Genomic DNA, 16,278 nt, shown 5'->3' with positions numbered 1-16,278 from the left:
ACAAGAAAAATGTATGAAAAAAAATCACCAGATGTGAATCTTTCCTTGTCTACTTGCTAGTTTTGTCATGTCATATGAGTTACAATATTCTTGAGCCTATTTCTTCATCTGAAACCTCCCCCAAAAATGTCAGTTCCCCATTGCTGTGAAGATTGAGACAATATGAGGCTTTAAAGCTCTTTTCACCTGAAAGCCCATCCTCACTCAGACAAGAAGACACATTTTTCGTCAACAGTATCAGCTACTTGGTACTTACAGAATGCCACTAAGCTATTAATTTTATAGGGAAGAACACTGCTGTGTAGGATTTGATGCCAGAGCGACCTTCCAGAGGAACACCAGTGTCATATTTCTTGATGATTGTCACCAATGAACTCATAAGACTTTTATCAATATACTAAGAAACTCCAGAGGAAATATATACCAACCTGTATGTTATCAGAAAACTTGACCAAAAGGGATCATTAATCATAAAACATTCCAAATCCACCTTTCCAAACTGAGAACTTTTAAATAGAAGAGCCTTAAATAATGATGTCAGCAATGTCTCAGCTGAGGCTTTAAACTGGGCTCTGTTATTTTGAGATAATAAAATAGAATAAATGCATTAGACTGACCCTAATGATGGGTAAAGGTTTCTCTTGCTCTGAGCCAGACCCTGTAGTCATTTGCCCTCCTTTCTCCCTGTGGCACACGCTCTAGTGATTTTGTCTAAGGACACCCCAGTGAGCTGGGCCAGATTCTGTGTAGAATCTGTTTACTCACCCAGAGAGCCTGACCCGAACCATCACTCTGCTAATGCAGATTTTCTGTGCATTGTCCTGTTTCTTTTTAATGAAATAACAGCTTGCTTTAACAAGTAATCTTTATTCTCATGTGATGATCAGCTTATTGTCAGGAAAAACAATTTGCCTCTCAAAATAATTTCAATCACAAGCAAGTCTCCCATTCAACTAATTAGAAAAGTCTATGTTTAAGTAATGCTTCAACAACAACCATTCATTTAAGAGTTATGGCTACACTCTATTTTTATGGATAAAAATGAACAACCTCTTAATTGTCTCCAGTCAGGAGATAAACTGGAAAAAAAAAGTGATTATCATTAAATGGATACTAAACCAAGTTAGTTTGAAAGACAAGGCTAATGCAAAAACTTGAGTGAGAAACTGAACAATACATTGTTTTTCCCATTAAAATTGAAGCCTCTCCCCACCACACACAGTCAGAATGGGAGAAAATGTGTGCAAATCGTGTGTGTAATAAGACACTTGTATCCAGAACATGTAAACCCTCGTGGCTGAATAGTACATAGGCAAATAACCTAAGTAAAACATTGGCAACAGAATAGATGTTGCTCTGAAGACATACAAATGACTAAAGCAAATGAAAAATGCTCAACATCATTAATCACTAGGGAAATGCAAGTCAAAACTGCGTCTCACCCACTAGGGTGGCTAGGGTTACAAACACAAGAAACAAGTGGACTCAAGTTGTAGAGAAACTGGAACACTCATAATTTGCTGATGGGAACCACAGCTTCTGTGGAAGACATCCTGGTACATCAGGTAGCTAAAACATAGAGTTACTTAGCAATTCCACTCCAACATGCATAGCCAACAGAACTAAAAACATACATGTACACACAAATATGTCCATCAATGGTTATACCAACATCATTCCTAACTATCCACATGTGGGAACCACCCAAATGTCCATCAGCGAATGAATAGATCAACAGAATGTGGTGCATTCACACGGTGGAATGGTGTCTTGAAAACATCATGCTGAGTAAGAGAAGTCATCCACCAAATCCCACATGTTGTCTGATTGCACTGAGACGAAGCATCCAGAACAGGCAAAGCCTCCAGACAGACAGTAGGTCAGTAGTTCCCTAAAGCTGGAGGCTGGGGGGTGGAGGATGAGGAATAACTGCTAAGGGGTACCATTTTCTTTCAGGGGAGGCAGCAGTGTTCCAAAAGAGAATGTGGTGATGGTGGCAGCACCAAAAATCTCACCTTTTCTATAGTTAAAAAACCCTTGAATTGTATGTATGCATTATAAGGGTGAATTCTCTAGTATGCACATTTCCTTAGAATGCTCTTTAAAAAAAATTGAATGGTCTAGCATATAACATGTGAAAAGATGACTGCCTTCATTTTTAAGAAAAAAATGTAGCTGAGAAAATGAGTACACACTGTGTTTCATGTCTTAGAATCTTGGCCGTAGTGGTAACTATAGGAGGAAGAGGGGGAGGGGACAGTTAGATGATAAGTGCCCCCCTCCCCCCCTTGCCCCCACCCACCACACCCAGGTTTGGATACTATAGGGTAAGATTTAGCGACACTACAAGTTACACATTCTCTTAGGCAATGACCTGCTGCCGAATTTATCCTGTAGATTTAGACGCCTGCTGATGTATCACTGTTGAAAAAGGATTTCATGGCAGCATCATAGAAAAAGACTAGACATAGCCTAAACATTCTTCGACAGGAGACTAGCTGATTAAATTCTGGCCATAGCCAATTAACAGAATGCTGACACTTAAAAAATTAAATCTGATTCACATGTGTAGATGGAAGAAACTCACAAATGCATGGTTGAGTTTAAAAAGCAAAATACAAAAAATATATATATAATCCCCGTATTTTAGGAAACTAAGATAAGAGAATCATATATATTAATAGTACATGGCTGGAAGGACACCAAAACAAAAACCAAAACCCCTGTAATCATAAAGAGGAAAACTAGTGTAAAGGGTGAGGAGTGACCCTTTATTTCCAGCATCTTTATATTATTTCTATATCCACTTATGCCGTATTAATTAATATCATGTGCATGTATTACCCTTTAAATTATTAAAACATGGGTAAATAATTGAAATTAACTAGGAGCTCCAGACAGCATAGTAATTTCAGAGGAAGGCTCAGTAGTATAATTCACGAGATCTTCTTTTATGCTGCCCTGTGTTATGATGTGAGGTCTCCTGTGGTAAGTTGATTTTCCAGGATTTTATTAACTGGAAGTCTCATATCTATTCTGGCCAAAAATATACCAACATGTTGAAGGAGGAAGCTTGCCGGCCAGGTCCTCTGTTCTAAACAGGGGTCTGGGATGAGGCCAGGCCTGACCAGGGCTTGGGAAAAGCTAACAGGCCCCCTGTGCATTGGAGTGGTGGGGAGGGGATGAGCCAGCTCAGAGGTGGGACTTTGTTTCATTGTCACCGTGAACTGCTCTGAGCTGCAGCCAGGCTCAGAAACAGGCCAGTGGGTGGCCCTGCTCTGTCTCCACCCGAGCAGTCTTGTTTGCAGATAACAAAAAATAGCTCTGGTTAATTTAAGCAGAATGCAAATGGTTAGACTGAGGTAAAGAGATGCACAGAATTATAAACACCTGGAGAATGTGCTTTGGTAACCTGCTGGTCCATGCTGCCCAGACCCTGGGTTACTGCTGATGCTGCCTCTGGACTGGCCTGCAGTGCAGCACCACTGCCAGGGAGCGCTTGATGTCATCCCGAAGCCTGGCCCCACCCCAGTCTCAGGGACCAACTCCACCATGTCCAGAGGCTCCTCACCACTCACTCCAAACTCAGTGCCCAGGGAGGGGGCATCCTGTTGGCCTAATTGCTCGTGTGCCCATCACCTGGACACTGAGATTCAGGAGGACAAGTGTCTGGCACTGTCCCCCTGCATGGCAGCTGGTGAATACACCAGGAAATGAAAACTTAAATCTCATTCACATGGGCTGATATGGAGGATTGCAGAAAGATGGTCATTCACAAAGAGCCAACATCTGTGATAAAATATGTTTCTATGAGACCTGAAGGTGGTAGGGACTACCATAACCCTGCATCTACTGAAGCAAATGACAATATTATTTTTAAGTTTTTATGTGGAAACTTGAGAATTTTTATTTAAAAAGCTATTTAAATATTTGTTTCTTTGTATTTATGGTTTGCAAAAAATGAAACAAGACTTCTCTTTCTATTAACATCCCATAAATTCTGGAAACAGACTTCTAAAACCAGGTCTGCTTCCTTTTAACAATGCTGCTATATTTCAGCGACCCCATCATCATTCATTACACACGTGCATTGAGTGATTCCATCCCATTAGGGAAAATACATTTCAAAATGGTATAAGTAAATTCTACAAGAAGAAGCATCATTGCTTGGCAATAATCAGTTAATAAATGCTTTCTGATCTGAATTTTTAATGTCTGCAGCTCTCTCAATGCCATACATGTACTCACCACTCTGTAGATATGGTTGTAGGGTCAATGATTATACTACCTTCATGATGTTTGAGACCTTTACATCAGCCTTCCCTTCTAATGGACAAGAATCATGTTTTATCATTTTTTGCATCCTCATAGAAATGTGCATTGTAACATTGGTTGCACTATACTTTGAGTATTTCTAAACTCTGTGATGAATTTTGGAATTGACCTAAAATAAAAGCAGATTGCATCAACATAGTTACATGTGATGAATGCAATGCCATTTATATAGACACCTGGATATGTATGTAGTTTCAGTGACTTCTATTCTGCTGAGTCTGTGTCTTAGGGCGGGAGCACACAGTAAATACTACCCATCTCTGTACAAATGTACAGCCACGTAGATGCCTTCAGCTCGTTTTTATGCAAGAGCGGGTATCTATAACTAGGTGAAAGAGTGGGAATGCACAGGTCCCTTCACCTCTCTCACACTGGAAATGTGAGACTCTCGCAGTTTGTTGAATGTAGGTGAGGAATAGCAGCTTGTGTCTTCAACTCTTTGGAAAAGACTATCAGTTGGTTCCCTATGGAATTGCAACACCTTCTGCTTCTCATAGAGGTCATATTCATTTCTAAAATTTATCATACATTTATCTTGAAGAATGGTAACTGCAAGTTAAATATTCCTTTCCTTTCCAGATCCCTTAAGCTCTGATCAGGATTCTTCAAATCATTATCACGGCACCAGCAGTGGCTCTGTGGCGGCTGCCATCCTGGTTCCATTCTTCGCTCTAATTTTATCAGGGTTTGCATTTTACCTCTACAAACACAGGTACTGTAGAAATGCCATCTGTTTGCACAAGTTGTGATTGTACAGTATTGTGCACTCACACTCAGAGATTTTATATTCCTGTGCAACCTTCTCTCTGGCAATGTTTGGTTTTCTTTCTTGATCACACTTTCCCAGTGAGATAACTCTGAGTAAAAAACTTTAAAAGAAGAAGTGAGTGGATTAAGATATAACATTCAATGTTTCCTATTCAGTTAAATGATGAAATAAAGGATTTCGTTTTTACTCTCAAGCTCCGTGGCCAGCTATCAGGAACACTGAGATGGTATTTCCATCTTCGGCAGAAGATTGAAGAAGATGATCCTGGTAGCACTCTTAACTCTGGGAACCTGTGATTTATTAATCTTTCTTCAGAAAATACAAATCAAATTCTTACTATGTCCTAAGCAATATTGATAGTTGATCTCTTACAAAAGTGTTCTGAATATCTGTTAATTTGTGTGTCCTATTAACTGGAAAATGTCAAAACTTGGAGAACAACTTTAATGAAATTGATTTTTTCTTTGGGGTTGACCTGGATGCTAGTGAAAAAAGCAAAAATAGATTTTGGGAGTTCCCACTGTGGCTCAGTGGTAACGAACCTGACTAGGATCCATGAGAACGTGGGTTCGATCCTTGGCCTCACTCAGTGGGTTAGGGATCCGGCATCGCTATGAGCAGTAGTGTAGGTTTGTAGACACGGCTCGGATCCCGGGTTGCTGCAGCTGTGGTGTGTTCCAGTATGACCTGGGAACTCTCGTATGCCTCGGCTGCAGCCCTAAAAAGACCGAAAAAAAAAAAAAAGATTTTGGAGGAATTATAAATCCTTATACATTTTGGATAAATAGTACCTGGAGGAATTTGGTGTATGCCCAACTGCTCTAAAATAGTATTTGAGATAGTGACATTCTCTACAAATAATTTTAAAATATGATCCCCTGATATAAGATCAAGGTAGGCCTAATGTGTCCATTGTTTATTTATATAATACAGATATTTCTACTTAATTCTGGATTTAAAAAAATGGTGTGACTCATGGAATAGTTTTAAAAAATTCACTTTCTAATACTTTTTTTAAAATTATAGATTCCCATTGTGGCTCAGTGGAAACAAATCTGACTAGCATCCACGAGGATGCAGGTTTGATCCCTGGCCTTGCTCAGTGGGTTCCGGCATTGCCTTGAGCTGTGTGTGGTGTGGGTTGCAGACTCGGCTCTGATCCCGTGTTGCTGTGGCTGTAGTGTAGTCCAGCAGCTGTCGCTCTGATTGGACCCCTAGCCGGGGAATGTCCATATGCTGCAAGTGCATCCCTAAAAAGACAAAATATGTACATATATAAAACAGTAAGGATGTTATTTCATGACTACGTTGCATTAGCCTTCAGTGAGGATGTCCTTATTTTACTGTGGTTGGTAGTGTTCTTACTTTAAAAGTGTAACCCACTGAAAAGAATGGTATTTGTAGAATCAAAGATTGGCAGATCTACATCAATTAATTATTTATTTTCTTCTTCTTCTTTTTTACTTCCTAGGTCCACACCTGTGGCATAAGGAAGATCCCAGGCTAGGAGCTGAATCAGAGCTGCAGCTGCCAGCCTATACCACAGCCACAGCAACCCGGGATCCCAGCCGCGTCTGTGACCTACACCACAACCACTGCAATGCCAGATTGTTAACCTACTGATCAAGGCCAGGGATCAAACCTAAGTCTTCATAGATACTAGTCAGTTTTGTTACCACTGAGCCACAATGGGAACTCCCAGTTAATTATTCTTACTTTTACTTTGGAGAAAAAAATATATCCTATGCATATGTCTTATAAGCCTTATCTCAAATTTCTGCTCACAGCTATTTGAAATTTTAGTAAACGGAGAAATATATCCTACCACCTTATCTAATAAGACGCTATCTCTAGAAGTGCTTTTCTTCTTACAATATAAATTTTTTAATATAAATTAAAATATATCTCCTTCACAAGTTTCTCTAGGGAATATAACACCCATACATAAAGTAGGAGTTTATAATTCCTAGAAATTCATTTTTCTTTTTATTAGCATCCACCTAACACCGAGGAAAACATGTAGCCTATGAAAGTCACTTTCTCCACCTTTTGGCATTTGCCTGTGGGTAGGGCCTCCCTCTAGAAGCCTCCTGGGGTTTCCATCCACCTGAGCTGTCTGGCCTCCCGCAAGTCAGCAAGTTCCACCTCCAGGTTCCTCCCACTGTAGACATATGAGTCTCAGAGAAAGCTATGTTCAGCATCTCTGGAGAAGATAAGCCCACACTGTGGTCTATGCTTATACATAAATGAAACATTACGTCTGATTTTATCTTAACTTTAGGACAGTGTTGCCTTAGGGAAGTTCAGTATACACCACAGTTGTAGTTGGAGCCTTAGAAACGTCTCTACAAATGTTCAGAATTAGATCCTCAGGGAAAGTAACACAGACTAGCAGCCAGACAGGAGGGAGGCGCCACTTAATCCTGATGGGCCTTGACCCCTACATGGCACGTCCCCACCTGTGGGCTGGAGGGAGTGTGGTCACCTGTGGCTTTCTCAGCACTGCCCTGCATCCAGGAGGCCATTCTGAGCCACAGGCCATGGGGCCTCTGACCTGCAGTACAGGAACCAGAGCCTAGGCCCAGCACACTTCCTTCCAGGCTCCTGGGCCCTGTCCAGACAAGCCTCACTGCCCACCCGCCCCTTCACCCCAACACCTCGCCAGGGACAAGCCTTGTTCCCCTTGGCCCTGTGCAGGTGATCTGCCTGTGATGCTGGAGCGCTGGTTGAATCAGAGCATCTTTGAGATGGTCCCAGCTGCAGGTGCAGGAGGACAGCCCACCCCCGCCCCCGGGAGGCGGTGTGCCCAGCCCCTGCCTGTCACTGTCCCGTGTGTCCCCTCACAGACACAGTCCCAGAGGTTGGGTCTCTTCCTGAAACCAGGGTCCTCATACTTTGTTCCCTCTTTTGCTTCCAGAACGAGACCAAAAGTTCAGTACAACGGCTACGCTGGGCACGAGAACAGCAATGGACAGGCGTCATTTGAGAACCCCATGTATGACACAAACTTGAAACCCACAGAGGCCAAGGCTGTGCGGTTTGACACGACTCTGAACACAGTGTGCACAGTGGTATAGCCCCGGGTGCCCAGCACCGCCTCATAGCCATACCTCCGACGGACAAGCCGTGATCCTTGGTGCCACAGACCCTCTCCCTTCCTCCCGGCTTTGCTGCAGCGATGGCCCAGCTCCTCCCGCCACACTCGGCTCGGCCCCGGCTGGCGACACAGGTCTTCATCCTGGAAGCGGCCGCTCCCGCCTGGCTGCACCTGCTGGAAGGAGGCCACTCCGGGAGACCCCAGTCCCTGCGCGGTGCCCCAATGCCCCAGACCCTCCTCCATGTGGCCAGGACGCTCTCAGCGCCGCCTCAGGCGAGTGGACACATCCTCCGGGCGCGGTGACTAATGGTAGCATCCCGAGGTGGGCTGGTTTTTGTTTAATCCCCATGAATATGAAGACTCTGGAAACAAAGCTCTCTTGAAGAAGACGCCTTTCTGGTAGACGCACACACACCTCCAAACGCTTCACTCTGTCCTGAGACCTGACAGCTCGCCTCGGCGTCCACCCCCAGGGCCTCGTGCACACGGCCCAGTCAGCTGGTCTATTGCAGAATTTTTGATGCACAATTTTTTGCACTAGTGTGTTATGAATGACTAAGATTCTGATAAAAATAAACTATTTACACGGGGTTTATACACACTCTACATTGTATATAAGCACCCTCTCAACTTGTCAAGCTCAGCATTCCACCGCAGTTTAGTTGGCGTGTTAGAAAAAAGAAAAAAAATCCCCAGATATGGCACAGGTTTTAAAAGGAAAAACAATATGGAAGAGATTTACTTTATTATTGCTTCTTTTAGCCACATATATGTGTCGAATTCACTGAAGATGCCCAATGAGGGGAAAGAGGCCTTTTTATTTCCCACATAATTCTTAGTCCTGCCATCGGCCCCTTACTGTCGGAATGATACCACTTCATGGCAGGTTTGCAGCGATTTCTGTTTGCCATGTACAGATATGAATAGTAATTTATTTGAGGTAGTTCATGCCCTGGGGGTTTTGCTCACGACACAGTCTCCCCTGTTACGTTGCGATTTGTTTCTTGTTTGCTGCCATCACTCTCTGAAATTGCCTTGAGGACAGGGTCCCACAGGAGCCCCTGAACTCCATGGAAACATTCAGGATCAAACAGCCAGTGTTCCTCTGGAGGCCAGGAAGAGTCGCAGCCACTCTTCTTTCCCGATGACGTAGTGGATACATGACTTTGTCTTTAGTTTCATGCTTTATCATTCCAGATGGAAAGAAAATGCCGGTGATTTTTCAGGTTTACAATTCATCAGAGGTAGATTATGAATTTAGCATAAATAAATTAGGTGGGATTCCGCAACATGAGTAAGATCAAAACAAGAAGCAGGAGCAGTGACAATGGGAATGTTTATGTAACAAAGTGAAGATCACCGTTATTTTTATTTACTACTGTTTGATAAAAGCATTTGGAAAAGACAATGCTTATTTTATTACTCGGGTTTTAAGTACATAGTCACTTACCCCCTTCTCCCTTCCGTACGGGCATCAGGGCATCGGTGGTTTGGGGAACATGTTCACACATAGCTTCAGGACTGGCGTGTGTGTCCGTCTGTGTCATGTCTCAGTGCAGGACTTCAAAAGTGAAAAACGAAAAAGAATGTCAGGGTCATAGCTCATTCCTTCCCAAGTTTTGATTTGAACATTTGAGTTGCTCTCACCTCCTGGCGCCCGCTGTCCAGGTGCCCGTGGGAAGGGGTGCAGCGGCTGGAGGCACGGCCGCCCACCTCGGGCTCTTCCCGACCTTCCACACCCCATGCACTGAACTCAGTCTTCTGTGCTGAGTTCTCTGCACATTTCGCTCTGGCCAGCCTGGCAACATACCACGATGTGCTTTGCAGCCCGAGGTCCATATGGCTTTTTCTCCTCAGACCAGGTGAGGTCAGCCAGAGCCAGGCTCCTCGCACACCCAGGGAGCCGGAACCAGGAACCCAGGAGGAAGTCTGTGCATCTCTGTGTGCAGGGAGAACAGGGTTACTATACATACTAGGTGTATATATATATATATATATACATACATATAGATAACTATAAATATAGTGTACATACATGGTTTGAGTCATTCAAACTAGGTGCAAGATGCTGACTTCAGAGTCTGAGTCAATGTCCCTCCACATCCCCGACCCGCTTGCTGGTCAACAACGTTACGAAATCCTGAAATGACAGGACTTACATACACACAAGAAACCACATATCAGATTAGACACGACTCTCCTTTGTGTGCCAAGTCAGAGTGTCCTTGGCTGCCAGTTTGGAGCATGTTATTAAAAAAAAAATACTCCATGAAATTCTCTCTCAAGAATTCTGCCTAGTTTCTTCCTGGGGTGTGTGCAGTGTTAATCAGATCCCCTGCGAGGTGTGGGAGGGTCTGGTGGGAGCAGTCGGCAAAGGCGCTTTCTGGGTCCAGGGTGGAAGACTCCTGGCGGGAGCAGCTGGAGCTCATGGAGGGGAGGCACCCCGCTGACAGGTCCTGTGCTTCAGAGCTGTGCAAACTGCTGCTTGTCCCACACATCTTGCCTTTCTTCAGGCTAGCTGCAATAATTTTTTTCTTCTGTAAAATATTTTGTAAACAACCACAAAAAAAAAAGCTATTATAAAAAGGGGGAAAGAACGCTGGCATTATGATCAGGAAAAACCCATCGTCATCACCCCACTGTCTCGCCATCTCGCCACATGCTGCTGACATGAAGTAGGTGCAAACGACCTTTTTTGTACAGAGATATATTTTTTATGAAGAATTTGTAAAATTATTAAATATGCTGTAATTTTTTGATTAATGTAGGTAAATTGTTAAAAAATAAATGTTTTTACAATACAAAACTGTAATTTTCCCAATAATGTACAATGTACCATCCTAGCTGATGTTCAGTTCTGATCCTATTACACATGTATTAATATTAAAGTGACCTGTTAAAATGAACAGTATCTTTTTTGTCAAAAGAAATTATACAGAGAGTGTAATATAGCCTGTGCAATGCCACCTATCTTTAAAGCAAATCAGAGTTCTAATTAAATATTTAATTTTAGATTTCTATTTTTCGGTGTGAATTTATTTTAGTGTTAAAAAAATAAATGCACGTGAGTCTCCGGAAGGGGAAGAGAATGAAAGTGTTCGAGATGAGCTTTCACTGTACATAGAAGGAGGGTCGATATTTTCCCAAGACATAGCCTCACCGTCACGGTTAATAAATACCTCACTTACGAGGAGCTGAGGTACAGAGAACAGCGGTGTGGAAGCTGACAGATTTCTTGATGGGTTTTGCCTTAAAATCAATGAGAGTTTTCAGTTCCTTCCAAACCAAAATCAGGCCTATATTTTTATGATGGCAGAAAAAAATGGGAGTTCTTTCTGTAAACCCTCATAACACTGAAAATGACATGTAAGAAAATTACAGACAAATGTCATGGAACATTTCAAGGATCGCGCGTGAAGCAGGCTCAGAGAATCAGCCTCACCGAGGCTTTAACATTTGGACCAGTCCCCCAACCTCCACCCCGAGTCACTTCTGGGCAGAGAGAAAACAGCTTTCTGGGTCCTCGATGGCCCATTAGGTGGGATGTCTTGCAATCCTGCAGAATGATATGCTAATTTTCCTTTAAGTCAAGTTAGTAGAAACAAAAAACCACCAATAATTTAAAAATAGCCCCACAGTGGGTTCCCAGCAACCCAGGTTTGGAGTCCACTCTGGAGTCTGGTCTCCGAGGATCAGAGATGCCTTTAAATGCTGAAGATTAGTATCTGCTGTGGCAGACACAGCTCCGGACGACGTGCGTGCATTCAGCAGCCTCGCAAAGTGGATCTCACCACTTCTGTTTTAGAGAAGATGAAGCAGACATTCAGAGACATGGCTTAGAGCATCCAAATGTGCACAGCTAGGCAATGCTGACATGAGAGGCCGGTTTTTCCTTCTTTTCACGTTTTTCTTTTTCACTAAAAATCATGATTAAATTCATCAACGTTCCTTTTTACTGCAATTAAATTTTTCTTCAAAAGCAAAAGTAAATCTTTTTTTCTGTCATTCTAATTCTATACATATTTTTGTTTCATTGGGTAGACAATTACCACAAGGTAAGAATTCCAGGAGAAATAAATACTACGTATTACCAGTTGCACCATCCCCCAAATTGCTCCTATGTGACACATCCTCAAGCAAGGATGGTGGAGCACATTTAGCACATCAGGGTGGAACTTGGGAGCTCTGGGACTGCCCTGGGGTCTTTGTCTAACACACTGAAATCGTGTGAGTTTGACTCTTACCTCATCTCTCTGCCTACACATCTTGATGACTGATTGGGACTCAATCCTTGGTCTGGAAGGGACTCAATCCTTGGTCTGGAAAACCCGTCTCCTCTGTCTGGGGGGCGGGGGTGAGGAAGAGCATCCTGCTCAGAAAAGGTCCTCATGTAGCCGCGGAATCTGGACCAGTGCTGTGGCTTCACACCCACAGCTCTGAACCCTTTTCTGGAAGGACTGAGTTTTCCACACTCTCATCTGCCCGGGGAGCATGCAACATAGTGACACAGCTGTTCATTTGTTCAAAGCCACAGCTCTTGACAACACTGAAGAAACTCCCACTGACTCTGCTGTGGGTGAATCACTTTCATGGGAAGGTAGGGCTTTGACCACAGCGAAGTAGCCTGGAGTAGCAACGCCTGCCTCACTGGACATCACTGCCTCTGAAACTCAGTGGGGTCCCCTCTCCTCCTGAAGCAGAGCCCAGCGACCCCTGGGAGCACTCTCCCCATGAGGGTCAACTGGGTGGGGTGTCAGCCACAACCCTCTCCCCTGAGACCCTGAGCTAGGACCCCCTCCCTGGAGCCCTGAGGGGCCTGACACAGGCCGGGTAACTCTGCTGAGTTTGCAGAGGTCCCTGCCAACACCCCCAGGAGAGCAGCCGCTGGCCCCTCCAACCCTTCTATCCTCAGGCCCCGGGCTCTAGGCTGCTTAGAACCCTGGGCGCCTCCCACACCTGCCCCAAATCCTCCTCTATTTCCCTCGAGTTCACACGAGGTGCTTCCGTTGCTGATAAGGAACTCAGCTGACTAATTAAAACTGAACGGACTTAGAAAGTGCCCCCATCACAGCTACACTGACATGACGTTGCCATGGACATTGCTGGGCTCTGGGCTGGGGTGGACGGAGGCTGAGGTCTGGGTGGGAAGGGATGCAGCTGCTCAGGGCAGCCGGGGTTTGGCTAAGAGCGCCCCCTGCTGCATTTCATCAAAGCCTTTGGCTGAATTCAGGCCTCTGCAAGTAACCAACCGAGGGCTGGTGCCCTGCAGCTTTGTCTACTTTAGGCTCCACAGAGGGGGACGAGAGGTCCACTGGGAGGCTTCTCATTATGGAAACGTTGGAGGTAAGAGGGCAGCGCTGCTCAGGAGACTTTGTTCAGGCCCCGCATGCCCCAGGTTGCTCCCTAAGGGCTACAGGTCCACCAGGCTCCAGGGCTTCTTCCTCCCACTAAAGCTCCTGTCCTTAACAGTGGCCACCCCCACCCCCTGCCTCCTGCCCCCCTCAAATCCAGGGTTCTCCCATCTCAAGGGTGAGAGTGTTTTCCTCCCCTCAGTTAAAGAAAGGAGTCCCTGACCACAGCGGACACAGATGCTCAAACCAGGCTGCCTCTAACTGCTGCTGTTCAACCCCAGCAACTCTGAATTGATGTGGCCCTAGCTTCCTTTATTTTGTCCCAGAGAGAGACATTCTATGCAATTGAATATCTGAATAAGTAACACGGAGCTAAGTGACTTGATCCCCATTTTGCAGATTTAGGGACAATGGCTGGTTGAGACAGGACAGTGAGACTTTGGAAGCGGCCGGGGCTTCTTGGGCTGGGCACAGCGCTTTGTGCCCTGGGGTCCCTTTGGCCTCTGGCCCTTGATCATCCTTAGCTGAGAAGCTCTGTGACCCTGGCCTCCTCAGTCCCTCTTCCCTCTTCTCATCACCAGGGAAATGGAGGCCTGGGGCGGGGCCCTCAGCAGGTGCTGGAGCCCAGCTGCCTCAGGCTTTAAGCAAAGACAAGGTGCTTCATACACTTGGGATGGCAGTGATTATTTTGCAATATGTAAAGGTATCAAATCAATAGGTTGTGCAGCTTAAATTTACACAGTGTTGTATGTCAACTGCATCTCAAGAAAGCTAAAAAATTCCCTTCATGGAGCCGTTCCTCTCTAAGTAACACACCTGTTATAGTACACTGTCCTACCCAAACAGGGACGAGTGCGCTCCAGCCCTGTTTCCAAGAGTGAGTACTGGCAGTGAGGTCAGAGGCCATCGGCAGAGGAGAAATTAAGTAAAGTTTGGCATATCTGTATAACAGAACATAAGCCAATTAGAAAAAGAAGGCAGTTTATAGTGTACCGATATCTAAGGACGTACAAGATTTAAAGTGAAAAAGCGTCATACAGGGCTGGGTTTCGGGTAGGCTTGGACGTGTGTGAGCAAAAGCCCCTGTGCACACACACTCCTGAGGTCACGTAGATGATCTGCAAGGATATTTAGGAAACAGCAGTGGCGGTTTTCTCTGCTGGGGAAACAGAGGGAGTGGGAAGATCCAAAGGGGCACTGCTCCCTCCCTAAAGCTTTACAGCCTTAGAACAGGGAGATGTCACCTATGCAAACAACTGACACCTTTTCCAAATTAAATTAAGATAAACACATGCACCTGTTGTTGGACTCTTGTTCCTGCCTCCAGCACGATGTGGAAGAGCCATGATCCTGATTTTTAAACCTGGCTTCTCTTTTTTGTCTTTGCTCTCAGAAACTGGCTGAGGGATGGTAACGGGATAAGTCAGCAGTTCACTGCAGATGGAGCCAGTCTTTGTAGATGTCCATGGTCATTGGGAAAGTCCAGCTAAACTGATGTTTTCTCTGCTTGACATGGTATGTACTGGAAAATTAATGTCTACTACAAAGGAAATTTAAAAGAGAGAGAAAAAAAAGAAGAGAGTTGATTACATTACTAGAGTCAGAAGTTGGGCTCATTGTAAGTGTAAGGGAATAATGCATATTCAAAATTTGCTCTCCATTGGCTTTGGCTGCATCTTATCCTCAACGGCCTGGCCCCAGCTCACCCTGGTGGTTCTTTACAGCAGGTGCTTTAGTACCTGTGAAGGTGAGAAAATCAACTCAGGACAAGTTATGGAGCATCTACTAAATATCAAGATTTAGGCTAGATCAGGAGAACTCAAGACAAATAAGGTGAAGGCTCTTGAAAGTTACAATCCAAGCAGAGGCAGATACATAAGACAATAGTTACGATAAAGTGCGGTAAATGCATTTTTCTGTATTTGCACAGAGCAGTGCATCTGAGGGCCAATGGGAAAGGATGCCCCAAAGTTTCTGGAGGCAGAACAAGTGGGGAAATTATTAAGGAAACTATCTGGGGAGCTGTGGTTGTTAAGGGAGCCCTCTGTCATTCTGATCTCAAGTCCCTGTGACTCCTCAATGAATGAATAACAATAAGGCCCCATTAACACCAATATCCCATTTCTATTGGCTCAATGGCTCCCCTGAAACTTTTCAGTTTGTTAGTCCTAACAGACACAGCCCCTGGTCATTTCAGGCCTCCCTGGAGCCTGCCTTACAGGTGTTTCCAAGGCTATCCATCTCACTTGTCCTGTGAGGCTTCTGGACTCCTGTTGTTCATCAACGGCTCCTCTAAGAAGGGGGTGCTTCTCTCAACACACTTGCCCTTGACCATGAGACTGCAGACAGGCTGCCACTGTTCCAGTCATCACAGCCCCATTAAGGTGGGAAGTCCAAATGTGTTACATAAAGAAGAGCGGACACTGGCCACACTCTATTCTATCAAGAAAGCCAACAATTTCACAAAAGCTCCCCATCTCCCCTCACTGCCTTAAGCAAACCCCCATTTCAATCTCATCACCTAGAACCTGGCCACAAACCACTCACAGAAGTAAAGGAAGCTGGAAAAATAGACAATAGGAACTTCCGAGTCATTAGGATTCATCACCTGGGGCTAGGTCAGCAACTCCCCAATTACAGGCTGTATTCTGATGATAACAAAAATAAGGAAGATAAATTGCTTTAAAAATGTTTCCCTTTGAGAATAAGTAAAGGCTCCCCATGAG

General features: G+C 44.5%; 2 protein-coding genes across 25 annotated transcripts in view; one reads left to right on the top strand and one right to left on the bottom strand.

Annotated features, from left to right (window-relative positions):
- Positions 1-8,792, top strand: part of CSMD1 (CUB and Sushi multiple domains 1) — a 1,878,204-nt gene extending 1,869,412 nt beyond the window's left edge. For both annotated transcript variants that reach the window (XM_084999785.1, XM_021075826.2), the window contains 2 exons: positions 4,915-5,047; positions 8,022-8,792. In XM_084999785.1, coding sequence (XP_084855911.1) covers positions 4,915-5,047; positions 8,022-8,181 — 293 coding nt within the window. In that variant the 3' untranslated portion in view covers positions 8,182-8,792. The remainder of the gene's footprint in view (positions 1-4,914; positions 5,048-8,021) is intronic.
- The window catches only part of LOC106506202 (uncharacterized), a 356,784-nt gene that overhangs the window by 7,565 nt on the left and 332,941 nt on the right, over positions 1-16,278 (bottom strand). For 4 of the 23 annotated variants that reach the window (XM_084999787.1, XM_084999786.1, XM_084999791.1 and 1 more), the window contains 3 exons: positions 10,237-15,092; positions 9,849-10,140; positions 9,652-9,762 (listed from right to left, as the gene is read on the bottom strand). Coding sequence is in view for 1 of the 23 variants with exons in the window: in XM_084999800.1 (XP_084855926.1) it covers positions 9,745-9,762; positions 9,849-10,140; positions 10,237-10,250 (324 nt within the window). In the remaining 22 variants the exon portion in view is untranslated. Of the gene's footprint in view, positions 1-8,909; positions 9,385-9,651; positions 9,763-9,848; positions 10,141-10,236; positions 15,093-16,278 lie in introns of those variants that run through there. The other 19 variants (XM_084999802.1, XM_084999804.1, XM_084999809.1 and 16 more) reach the window with 12 other exon arrangements.

This window comes from Sus scrofa, chromosome 15 (assembly GCF_054392235.1).
Source record: "Sus scrofa isolate SSC_HxYL_T2T_F1_AM1 chromosome 15, Sscrofa_HxYL_maternal_Yorkshire_Landrace_v2.0, whole genome shotgun sequence".
In the NCBI taxonomy this organism is placed as follows: Eukaryota; Metazoa; Chordata; class Mammalia; order Artiodactyla; family Suidae; genus Sus; species Sus scrofa.
This window is presented reverse-complemented; position numbering and strand designations above follow the sequence as displayed.